Source organism: Talpa occidentalis, unplaced genomic scaffold (assembly GCF_014898055.3).
Source record: "Talpa occidentalis isolate TD23 unplaced genomic scaffold, MPIMG_talOcc4v2.1 talOcc4.3, whole genome shotgun sequence".
In the NCBI taxonomy this organism is placed as follows: Eukaryota; Metazoa; Chordata; class Mammalia; order Eulipotyphla; family Talpidae; genus Talpa; species Talpa occidentalis.
This window is the reverse complement of record NW_023603184.1, coordinates 97,762,205-97,775,193: the sequence shown is the minus strand read 5'-3', so window position 1 is coordinate 97,775,193 and position 12,989 is coordinate 97,762,205. Positions and strand designations below refer to the sequence as shown.

Here is a 12,989-nt window from a genome sequence, read left to right as displayed (position 1 = left end):
TCTTTGTGTCAGACTGATAGCTTCAGTTCTGGAGAAAATTTTTCTTTTTATGTATTCTACGTGAAGATATGTGGCCTGAGTCAAAGTAATCCCATTTAAGTCTTTTGAAGTCTGAACAGTCCTAAACATCTGAAGCTGTAATAAACATTTCAAATTTGATCTTTTGAAAATATGAAATCCATGAGGCAACTGGGCAGATATTCCCATTTATAACCCTTCATACCATACAGCACAATGTTGTTCTTGTGGGTCTACCTTTAATTTTTTACCAAAATAACTTTATTTACAATTATCATCAATCTTTTTTTATATCATGAAAAGACATTAATTTTTTAACTTAGAATTTTAAAAATATAAACTTGTAAATACTGATAAGAAATGAACTAATTGTTTAAGTCATTTATGAATATGGTTTCTTGCCTCTTGGTAGTATGTGTGTGATGCTAAGATGGCTGATCATTTCAAGATCTATTTGGCATTGTAGAGACAAAATAATCTAAGGATTAATTCTATTTTTGTTTCTAGTGTTTGGATTTTTTGACTTTGTAAAAGATATAATCATGCATGATGTTGAATGGATAGAGATAATGATGATGATTATAACTGGGAAGTGAGATTTAAATATATTCAGAAACTCTCATTTAATTCTTAGCAACATAAAATCACAATAGCTGTGTCAAAGCACAAATCAGACACTCATTTTATTTTTGTTTTGTCACTCTTTCAAAGCATGTGCTTTTATGCAACATTACCAAATATAGCATGTTGTACAGTGCTTGATAAGAAGTTAGAGAATAGCAAATAATTTATCATCACGTTGCACTTTCTGTTTTGCATGTTTTATGCACATTTCTGGCTGACAGCTTTTAAACATTAATTGTATTTCAAATTTCCAGTCCAAATTTTTCAACTTGTAAAATTAAACTGAGTGAATTGATGTCATGATTATCTAGAGTAAAATAAATTTTGTATTTAAATTTGTATTTCTAATTTCCTAATCTAAGAAATATTAAATACCTTCTTTTTCAAAGAACTCAAGTCTTAATTGACAGGGAAACAGACAGAAAGCATCATATACAAAAAGTAACACCAAATGTTCTGTCATATCAGATTTCTAACTAATAATAAACTATATATTTCTATTTCATATAGGATAATCTTGCTCCAACTTGGATGGGGTGGAGCGCTGGTTCCTCCCCTCAGCCCTTTATTATGGGTACTGTATTACCCCTTTTGCTACCTTTCATCCTTTCACTGTGACTTTGTATAGTGGGGTGAGGGAGGGGTTGGGAAGGGTACTATTGCACCACAGCAGGGAAAATACAGTATTTACATTCTAACCCCCTATTTTCAATTGTCTTAAATTTTCTTTTGAGCAATACACCTCTGTGAATTTGCCCTCTGTGGATTTGATCCCCAACTGTTGATATCTTTATTGAGTTTCATTGAGTATGATTTAGTTATGTGTATACCGACTTGTCCATTTAAGGGGAGGTGATCCAACCGGTGAGGGTGGAGGACCCACGTGTAGAATAATTGTGTGAACATTTTAACTTGTCCAGATAATGGTGCTGTTTGAGGCATAAACCTTTGATATTTACTATGTTGGTCTGAGTCCTGAGAATTGCCAGTGAGTTTCCAGCTTGATTCATTGCCTTTTTGATATGTATGAGCTGATGCTAGGTAGTTTTTCTAAAATTAGTATAATTGTGTGACCTTTATCATGTTGTAAGTATAAGTTCATAAGGGTTATCTTTAAAATCTAACAAAGCAAAATATATTCAGAATTGAGTAAATACACATGATTTGTGTTTTAGATGGAAAAAAAATTAATGTGATTCACTTGCATGAGGTATACACACACACACCTAAAAATAAAACAAAAGCATCATGTGTATTAAGATAGAATTTAATGGGGCCTCCCTGATAGTCAAGATGTTAAGTTTCATCTGAAGCTATTTGCAGCCACTACAGCACGAGTCTATCCCCAGCCAGGGAGGTGACCCACATGGCGCAGCAGACCTCTCCTGTCTTGCCTGCTGCTCCCCTCAGCAGTGTATTTCAGTCAGCCTGCTTTTCTACCCCCATCTCTGTCTCTGGTGAATCCTCTTACTGCCCCATAACACTTCTGGCCTACACCCCAGCTCTTGTATGCATAAATAAATAAAATAAATCTTTCAAAAAAAAAGATAGAATTTAATGGATAAATTTTCCGATTTGAATAAGTCACTTTCGATTCTAAGCATCTTGGAAGATATCAAAATGAAGACTTAAATTTAAAAAAAAATTACGTTTTGTTTGTTCTTGAAGTTTAGGAACTTTGTTTAAGAAAGTTTTTATATTTGAGGGAGGGAAAAGTTGGAATTATTGTTTGGATAACTAATGTATCATATCTTTCAAAAATAATTACCTCAAATAAATTCCACAATACAAATATAGTCATTAGATTTAAATAAGATTCTAATGTTCCTCTTTATAGTGAAAGATGTATGATTTTACTTTGCCTGCTTTTAATTTTTAATTCACTTAGTTTTTTTCTGTATTTTGATTAGAGAAGAATTAGAATTCATGAGCAGTATTGATTTGAAGTTCAAAGGCAATTTGATGTTCTAAGACAAGAAAACATGTCTGCGGGTATAAAAAAATCCTAATTTTAATTTGCATATTTAATTTTCAATCCCTCATTTAGTGTCGGGTTCATTAAAATGTAGATCATGAACCAGAAATGGAAAAGAGTTTCTAGAAGAATGAGTTGTTCTAGTACGGAAAAATTCTATTTGATTGTGTTCTGCAAAATACTTGCGAGAAGACGCATCCTCTGGTATTAATTCATTAAGATAGTTCCTTTCTTAGACATCTCCTTTTATGCAGCTGAAACTGCAGTCTGTTCTTTGTAATTTACTTAGGCCAGTTCTGTCTAGTGGTTTCACCACATGGGAACCAATTACCACAGTTCCTTAGAGTCTCAGAAGAGTTAATACACCTCCCTCTGTGCTCAAACAACTCTTGGGAAAAAACAATTCTTTCTCTGATCCTCCATTACCTAATTTAATGAAATTTTCAATATGAATGGACATTTGTATAGTAAATTACCCAATATTATGTGGAATGGTTTCTAAGATATAATTCTCTTATCTTTGTAGAAATAAGCATCATCCCTGGGCCAAATGTATACCCACATTGCAAATCACATCCTGAATAGCACTGCTGCAAACCACATCATGAATTCCACTTGCTTGCATCATGAATTCCACAGAGTTAATTGTAATGCAAAATTAATCCCCAGTTTCAAAGTGAACTTCTCAGAATGTATTCAACTTTGTCCCATATCCAGAAATAACATTTACAAGTTATGCTTTGATCAGTAAATATTAAACTAACCTTTACTTCATTCTTTCATTCATTTAATCAACCATTTTTGTATTCCTTTATTCAAAGCTCTCTATATTTCTGTATTCTCTATTTCTATATTCTCTATTTCTATTTTCAAGACACTCAAAGCCCTAGAGAATATAAAAATATATATGCATATTTTTATAAGTATATTTTGACATGATTACAGGAATGCAATTAACTTTAATACAGAGAACTCTGGGTACCAGATAAGTGGGAGCAATTCTATGAATTAGTGAGGCAGAGTGGAAGGAGCACTAAATACTATTTCTAGTCTACTTTTTGAACTTACCTTAGTCTCATTTTCCAAATGAGGGTACAGTACTAAATTAACTCTACAGATCTGTCCAGCACTGGAATTATGATCCTTGAATCGAAAAACGGTAATACTCGTCTTTATTTTGGAAGTTAAACTGGGGTCTCAGGCAACATAAAGTGAGATTCCATGACAGAAATGTTGCTTGAACTAAAGCTTTTGAAAAGAAAGGGTATTTCAGATGGGGTGATCTCTGAGAAGGAAATTCAAAGGAAATGACCTCTCAGTTCTCTGGCAATGATACTAGCCCATGGTATTTATAATAGTTGCATTGACAGGAAGGCTAGATGGCTAGGGAAGATAAAATTGGAAGTGGAGGGGCCTCCCTGGTGGCACAAGAGGTTAAGTCTCAACACTATCAAGTTATCTGCAGCCATGGCAGCATGAGTTTCATCTCCGGCCAGGGAACTACCCACATGGCACAGCAGACCTCTCCTGCCTCACCCCGCTGCTCCCCTTAGCAGTGTATTTCTGTCAATCTGCCTGTTCTTCTCCCCACTCTGTCTCTGGTGAATCTTCTCACTACCCGCACGTCAGGCCTACACCCCAGCTCTTGTATGCATATATCAATAAACCTTTAAAAAAATTGGAAGTGGAAATTGTGGGATAATTTGAATAGCAAGCTAAAGAAAATACTTGATAATCAGTGGGGATTTTAAAGTGAGATGTGGGGAAATTTGACAATGGTACGAGTATGAACTAACCAAGGCCAGAGATAAAAAGGTGACTGTGAAAATGGAAAAGTGACAGAGGGGAGAAAGGTTTTGAAGAAATAAGTGTGAGACCAACAGACTGATGTGAAAAGAAATTCCAGAAATAGACATAGATAACCAATGTCCTGCTCTGAATTGGTTGTTGTAGGTAGAAAATAGGCATTTTCACATGTACTCTGTCTGCACAATAAAAACAGCTTTTTATTTGGATAGTATGCAAAAGTATTCAGAAAAAGGAGGGAAATAGTTTTTTTTATTTGAATTTTCAAATTCTGAATCCAAAATAAATCTAAGTGCATCCACACATTTAAAATGAGGTTTACAGTAAGGATTTATTCATTCATTTGAATTAATGCGGAGAGCCAAATGAGATAAGGTGGGCGCCAATGTGCCACTTTGGTAAACTTGCACAGACCACATCACCCAGTTCTGTCTGAATAACTCAACAGACTTAATTTTTCATGCTCTTCCTCCCCACCTTTGTCATTAGTGGCTTTGCTATTTCTTTTGGTCCACATATCTCACTGTTTTATAACCCCAGAAGGCCTAGACTTACAGACTTTAAATAGGACTTAGAATCATGAAGAATTGGCTTATGTATTTTTTTTTTTTGGATAGGCAGTCCGAAAAATTGTTCTAAAATTATACTGACATAAAATAGCAGATGGAGGATACATTAATGTCTGTTATTTACTTTGGATCAGATTGACCCGAACAATAGAGGCATGTAGGTAGAATGAAACTTAACTCTTAATGTTCAAGTCTGCAGTGTCATCTACTACTTGTGAATGTTTTAGGGCTTGTCCATATCTTCCCTCTTAGCTACTCCTGTGCAGCTCCAATGGGAACTGTGAAAGAGGAAACAAAGACAGTCGACCCCACAGTGTTGCCAAGTATAAAACTCAAATTTTTAATTTGTCATCCAGAGATGCAATTAAGTGGTGGGAGTTGGGAGGAATGCTTCCACAGAAAAAGAATAGATAATTGTTCAGCACAGAACTTGATGTGATCATATCAAATTTGGGAACTATGATCCCAAATATGGCTTCCCTCCTTTTCTTATTTTCCTAAGAAACTGATTTCTATTATGTTTCATTTAAAATAAGTTTATTGAATTAAACTCAGTAAATGAAACAACTGACATGACTGGAGCTTGAAATAAACTATGTGATGATCTAATGAAATACATAATGCTAAATTGTCTCGCTTCTTATGCCAAAGTTATTATTAGTCATAGCAATGCATGAATAATTAAGGGTAAAATTATACTAGGTATTAAATAATATACTTATACATCTGAATTTTTAATTTATTGCAATATCTTGATCAAATCAACTCATGTCCAAATATTTCAGTTTCATTCTTTAATATATCACTTTTTTAAAATGAGTTAATCTTCTGTATTAGGATTTCCTACTCTCCTTTTTCTAATAAACAACAAATATTCTGACTTCATCTGGCAGCAAATTCCTCTTAATTTTGCTTTTCCTTTAACCTTTTAGTATTTATCCCTCTATTTTTTTTAAACTTTTTTGGTTTCTTTATTATATTGTTTATATTTGAATCCCCAACTCTATTGCCTGAGATAAAATGGATTTAAGATTTTTTTTCACTTTGCTTTAAAATATCCTAGAGTAGTCGTGATAGTAATTAAAAAAATAGAAAGACTAAATATTACTAGGGGAATGTCTTTCCTTTTTTAACCAACAAGAATTCTGACTTTTCTTTTTTTCCATTTGTGTATTAGGTGGTTGTGAATGCCCTTTTAGGAGCAATTCCATCCATCATGAATGTGCTTCTGGTTTGTCTTATATTCTGGCTAATTTTCAGCATCATGGGCGTAAATTTGTTTGCTGGCAAATTCTACCACTGTGTTAACACCACAACTGGTGACATGTTTGACATCAGCGAAGTGAATAATCATACCGATTGCCTAAAACTAATAGAAAGAAATGAGACTGCCCGATGGAAAAATGTGAAAGTAAACTTTGATAATGTAGGATTTGGGTATCTCTCTTTGCTTCAAGTTGTAAGTGAACACTCTTTTCTCTAAAATTTGTTTATTGTTTGGAATAATAAAGTAATGATATACAATTATTAAAGTTACTAAGAAGATATTTTATAACTTCTTTTTTTCTAATTTAAATTATTAGTACAAGTTTATGAGCCCAAATGGGTGGAAACTTCAATACATTTAAGCAGTGCAGGCATAATCAATAGTGACCAGATAATTCAGTTCTTTCTAAAGGTCTTTTTCTCTTTCTCCCCACATTGGTCTGCCACCCCAGACGAACAAGTTGACTAATAAGTCAATAAGTGTGCTATGATTTATTTCTATTACATTTGGAAAGCTTGTTTCACTGATGTCTCATCCTCCCAAAATATGTGCTTAACACACCTAATTGGATTGCAAGTGATAAGTGGGAATTAGCTGCTACTGAGTTAGGTCTATCATTTGGATTGAAGGCTGGGGAATGATATTTAGGTTTTAGGATTATATCTTCATGTTGAAATGGATAGTACCTGAACAGGATAGTACCTGAACACAGAAACAAAACACATATAGCTGTTTTCTCACCTCAGATGATCTTTTGGAAATATAAATTGAGTCTAGCTTATATAAATATTAATGTTTTCACTACTAGGACCCTAAGTCTAATTTACACAAAGATAACTCACAATTTATAAGAATACAAAAGTGGTAGCCCTTTAAACATTTGCATTTCATGTGACTTTGGGCAGTAGCTGCCTCAACAAAACCATGGATAAAACCAGACTCCAGATTGTTTGTAAAACATTAAAATTACTGCTCTGTTTTGGTCAATAAATATTTAGCTTAAAAAATGAACAAAAAATTGTATGAGCTCTTCCTTTGTGTTTCTACAGAATATTTAGAGCAGAAGTCTATTTCTATTTACCAGGGTTATATATTCAAGTGTTCAACCTGGAACAGTTACCAAGCAGAGAAACCAATATTGGTCAAACTCTCTTGCATCTCTTTCAGAAGTGTCTGTATTATGACTCCTTTACAAGTTCTTTCCACCTTCTTGTTGGAAATTCTTATTTTTCTTCTAAACATTTCTTACTTACTCTTAATATTCATGCAATTAAAATAAGGATTTAAAAAATCCAGCAAGTATGATTTCTTACAAATATTATAGTAGACACATTATATTTTCTTGGGCATTATCCTAATCTTTAACTAATAACCATATTTGGTGAAAAATAACCATATTTGTAAATATCACTAAAACATACCAGTTCCTCCATAAAATTGGAAAAAGAAAAATTAAAAAATCCAAACCGTCCCTTAAATGGAGGGTGAAAATTCTGAAAATGGAGGAAGACGGTCCTGCACAAAGCCACTAAATAAATTCTCCGACAAAAAAATAAAATGTTACTACTTTATTCTTCCTTTACATAGAATCACTTCTATGTTGGTTAATAACTTGTTGAAATGGTTACTTGAATCACCTCTTTATTGCTGTACCTAGTGTGTAGTGGACTTGTCTTATCATTGACCTCAGTCTTTGACACATTCAGTATTTCCCTCTATTAGATACACAAGCTTTCCATGTTCTGGCTAAGAATCATTACTTTCTCTTTACTACTATCATAGATACCCTTACATGCTTATCATTATATCCATCACTCACAAATGTTAGTGTTACAAAAATGAAGAAGTGTTGGGATGCAGTAGCGAAAAACTTAGCTAACCTTGCTCACTGGCTAAGAGGCCTCTTGGGCCTGCAGTGCGCAATATTTAGCCCGAGGACAAATAACAAATCACTGTAAGTTGTTAGACTTGGAATCCTTGAATCTATGACTGTCAAGTGGCTAGTGTAGTATTTCCCACTCTTATTAACTCATTGTCATCAAAAATTAAAGAAAGAAAGAAAGTAAAATAAAGGATAATTTCTGGATGTTATAATCAAATTTCTTAAAAACATAGTTGCAACTCTGACTTTGTTTACTTTTATGAACTTAAAAGTGTTACAATCAAGAGAAATCTTAAATCTTTCTGTCACTTTTATTACCTTGCAGATAGATTTCAGCAGATGATCATCAGATCTAAGTTGTAATTGTTTTGCTATTACAAACATTTTCAAATATAATTGCATTTGTAAAGTTACTAAAAGTATTCCACCAAATTTTGATAGCACTTTAAATTGCGTGATTCCATGAGAAATGAAAAAATATTTGCGAATTGGTTATCAAACAGGAGGATATAAGAAATGACCATTTTGTTCATTTTGTTCCCAAAGTATAAAGACTTGTTACAAGCCCATTTAAGATTTGTTTGAAATGTCTTTCAAAAAGTTTCCTTTAAAAATATATCAGTAAGAATCTTAACATCAGGTCTGAATCATTTTCACTCCAAAGTAAAACATGTATATTCTTTTTAATAGGCCACATTTAAGGGATGGATGGATATAATGTATGCAGCAGTTGATTCCAGAAATGTAAGTATTCCTCATACCCTAAGTCTCCTTATAATATAGAAGAGGTACTAAAATTAATTCAACAGAGCATAACAACTGAATGGAATGATTCTATTTTGATTTTAAAGTATGACTCAAATCATATTTAATAAAGGAATGTTTATTAAAAAGATGTTACTAAGATAAATCAAATTATCTTGAAAGCCAAACTAAAATGATACATGTCATATATTTATGAACTGAAAGATAGCCTTCTATAAAATATTTTTCTATTTTATTTCTTTTTATATACTAATTATATAATCAATAATAATAATTTTAGCTTACTGGAGAAAATCTGAAGAAACATTGTTGCCATTAGTAATTGAAATACATAGTTACCTTCCATATTAAATAATATGAGAAGTTAAGGATTTTACCTAGGCAGCCTTAGATCTATGTAGTCATCCTTTTCAAATTCATTCTCTATTATGATTTTAGCATCCATAAGTTTAATTGGAGCATTTACCAAAGTTGTTACCACTTCCACTATGGCCAGCAGCTTCCATTAAGTTTATGTCACCAAAGTAACAACCTACTTTGCTATCTCCTACAACAGCCTCTTTCAGGCTTCAAGAACTAAAATTCATGCTCTTTCCAACTCTGTTCTTCAAAAGTTTGTAAAATTTAGTATTTTCTATCAGCCTTCATCTTTCCATTTTGAAGTCCACCTCTCTGATCTATCAGCATAAAGAATAACCTCTGTCCCCTGAATCTCTAAACTGAACTTCACTTTTATCTTTCTTGATATGCACTTCCCATGAGTGACTTTAGTTTTATCTTAAATGTTTTCTGATATCCTCCATAGTTGTATTATTTCACTTTGTTACTTATTATTTTGTGTATTTGGTGGGTTTTAACTCTCGTCTCTAGAACATAAATCTACTAGGGAACTATCTCTCATAATTCCATTGCCCATTTACTAAGTGACAAGTCAATGTTAATTTACTGTAAGTACAATCTCGATATTAAGTTATCATTTCAGGATTTATGGAGTTCAATTATATCTACTCAATCTGAAATTTCAGTGCATGTTGTAGTGTTAAGTGTGTGGTGCCAGACATCTAACAAAATAACTCAACTGTTGTTCGCTAAATAAATGCATGCAGGCATGAATGATTGTTTCCTAGCATAGTAACATAGTTACTGAGTAAAACTTTTTCACTAATAATTTTTTTGTAGAGGTAACATTGGTTTATAATAATGCATATGGTTCAGAGGTATAGGTGCACTCCTTATCAGGTATATGTTACCACACCACACCCAACAACAAGGCAGCCATTGTCTTCCACCATTATCTAGTCATTAATAATGTTAAATTGTTAAAATTCAGTACCTTAAAAAATGCTAAATACAGTATGCTTCTGTCCAAATAGTAAGATAACAGTTGTATTTGTAGTTAGAAAAAATAGCTGTGAAATTGTCATAATCATATTTTTTACATGAAAACATCTCTAATGGCTAATTTCAGAAATATTTTAGAGATAACTGATTCAGAGAAAAAAAATACTGCATAAGCATTACTAGAAATTTTCTTTTTATTCTCATGTAAAAGCACCAATAACTTCCAGCATGAAAATATATTCTAATATTTTATAAAATATTCTGCTTTGGTAGGTGGAACTCCAGCCTAAGTATGAGGAAAGTCTATACATGTATCTTTACTTTGTTATTTTTATCATCTTTGGGTCCTTCTTCACTTTGAACCTGTTTATTGGTGTCATCATTGATAATTTCAACCAACAAAAAAAGAAGATAAGTATTTCTAATATTTTATCCCTCACTAAGATAATAAAATATTTGAAGTGCTTTCTCCATTAGATGAATACTTTAATTCAGAAACCAAATGGGAATATATATTAAAATCTATTTTTGTATCATCCCTGCCCTCCACCCACCACGAATTGCCCATCTTTTTCAGGTTATAGAAAAATCAAGAATGTGCTCCATATTCCTGTGCATAAAATCACAAAACCTTTTTTTTTTAGTCAGAAATCACATTTTCTATCTTTTAATAGATAATAATTAGAAAAGAACCTGGGTATATGTCTCTTACTGAAAATCAACTTGTTTTATCCCTATAACTTCCACACCTGAAAATATATTTACAAGCTAAACCCTTAAAATTTTTATAACAATTTAGGTACTAAATATAAACTTCTAGTGTTTCTTTTCATATTTTTTTCTTTGTGATTTCCTCTTACATATTCCCACTTTATTCTCCCTGACATCTCACTGTGAACTACTAGTTCTAGTCTTGAATTGCACAGTTGTTCATTTTATTACTTTTCATTTGTAAAGCTCAATTATATGTGTACTTTGTAGACAAAGTGGAAAGTAAAGAATTACTAACTTGAGTGTAAACCCTGTTCACATTGTATGCTTTTTTGTTCAAGCTTTTGCTACATATACCTTTTTATTAAAATTATTTTACCTATAATTATAAATCCTTTTGTCTTAACATAAGTGTTTTCACTCTTTGTTAAAAAGTTTTCATATATACATTGTCATAATTTACTTAATGCTTCTCCAGAGATTGATGAGTTCGGTCACTTTTAATCTTTAATGATTTAAATAGTACCTTGTCAAAAGTCTTTTGCCCCAAAAGTCTCTAGTTTTTCTTTAAGATAAATTCCCAGAGTAAAATATTTTATTTCTCTAAAATAATATACCTGGGTGTGCCCAGGTCACTGCTCCTTAACTAACATCAAACATTCTCTTTGTCTTTTAATAATTGTTGATAGATGAAAATTTTATTTAAATTCAATTCTTAGATCTTTTATTGCTAGTAGGTTTGAACATATTTTAAGTGTTTTTATTTTTATTTCTTCCTTTGTGTGCTGCTGCTTCATTTGCTTAGTATGTTTTCTTATTATATAATTATTTAAATTTAATGTAGAAAAGTTATCTGCAAGCGACATAGTTTTAACCAGTTTTGATTTTTCTTTTCTATACTTTGGAGGTCAAGACATCTTTATGACAGAAGAACAGAAGAAATACTATAATGCAATGAAAAAATTAGGATCGAAAAAGCCACAAAAGCCTATACCTCGACCAGGAGTAAGAAATCACAAATGATATGGGAAAACACACACCCCCACACACACACGCACACACAAAACTTGCATGTGTTTCATACAGCAGAGAGAGCAGTTATTTCCAGCAGCAAAGATTTCTTCCAGTTAACTCATACCTATGGCATCATTAATTCATACCTTTGGTGGTAAGAGTAAAAAAAAAAAATTAAGAAGAGAAAGACCACAAAGAAAAAGAAAACAGAAAATGAACTCTTACCATCCAGGAATTTAGAATCACACAAGTAGAGTCCAAACTAAATGGTCAAAAGGCACATAGGCAATGTGATATACACAAACAAAGAAAAGTCACTCATATAAGTCAAGAATAGTTGCTGAGTAATGTTAGGGAGAGGAATAAACCTTTAGATGGGGTTAGAATACACACAGTTTCCTGATAGATTAAGAAGGTGATGAAATGTTGAATGAAATAATACCTTCCTTTCATTTCAGTTTTCATTAGTAGTAGTGAGTGTTATGATTGGAAAAAAAGAATTCTAGAAACTACTATTCATATATATGGCTATAAAGTTAGAAATTACTAATATCTACAAATATAATTCTCGAAAAGTAATAATTCTCATATTTCCATTATGAACCAATCAAACAACTGATGTAAAATGGAGAAGTCTTATCCTACACTGCATTGATTTTTATGATGATGATCTGTAAGGTTAAAATAATGCCTTTGGTGCAATGCATTAGGGAAGCAAATACTAGTGAATAGTCATATTATGCTAGCCGACAATTGCCTTTGGGGAGATGATGAAAAATACATACTTTCCGCTGTTAGTCCTTTCACTGGAAGTAGAAATTAGTCACTGTGTTTAAGAAAAAATGTAAGATGGAGGATTTCCTCCGTGGCCCCAGAAATTGAGCCAGAGAGTGACCAGACTGATATCAGTGGCAGAACTAGAAGCACATCCACAGATCAGTGACAAAAGATGTAATTTTTTGGTATCAAAGTATAAGAACTATCACTTTGTCTAGACTCAGCATTCTGTATCTTACA

At 32.4% G+C, this 12,989-nt stretch overlaps 1 protein-coding gene across 7 annotated transcripts in view; it reads left to right on the top strand.

The window, feature by feature from the left end:
- SCN1A (sodium voltage-gated channel alpha subunit 1) overlaps positions 1 to 12,989 on the top strand; it is a 120,868-nt gene that overhangs the window by 100,795 nt on the left and 7,084 nt on the right. For 6 of the 7 annotated variants that reach the window (XM_037523452.2, XM_037523455.2, XM_054699823.1 and 3 more), the window contains 4 exons: positions 6,170 to 6,451; positions 8,832 to 8,885; positions 10,521 to 10,658; positions 11,859 to 11,963. In XM_037523452.2, coding sequence (XP_037379349.1) covers positions 6,170 to 6,451; positions 8,832 to 8,885; positions 10,521 to 10,658; positions 11,859 to 11,963 — 579 coding nt within the window. The remainder of the gene's footprint in view (positions 1 to 6,169; positions 6,452 to 8,831; positions 8,886 to 10,520; positions 10,659 to 11,858; positions 11,964 to 12,989) is intronic. The other variant, XM_054699824.1, reaches the window with a different exon arrangement.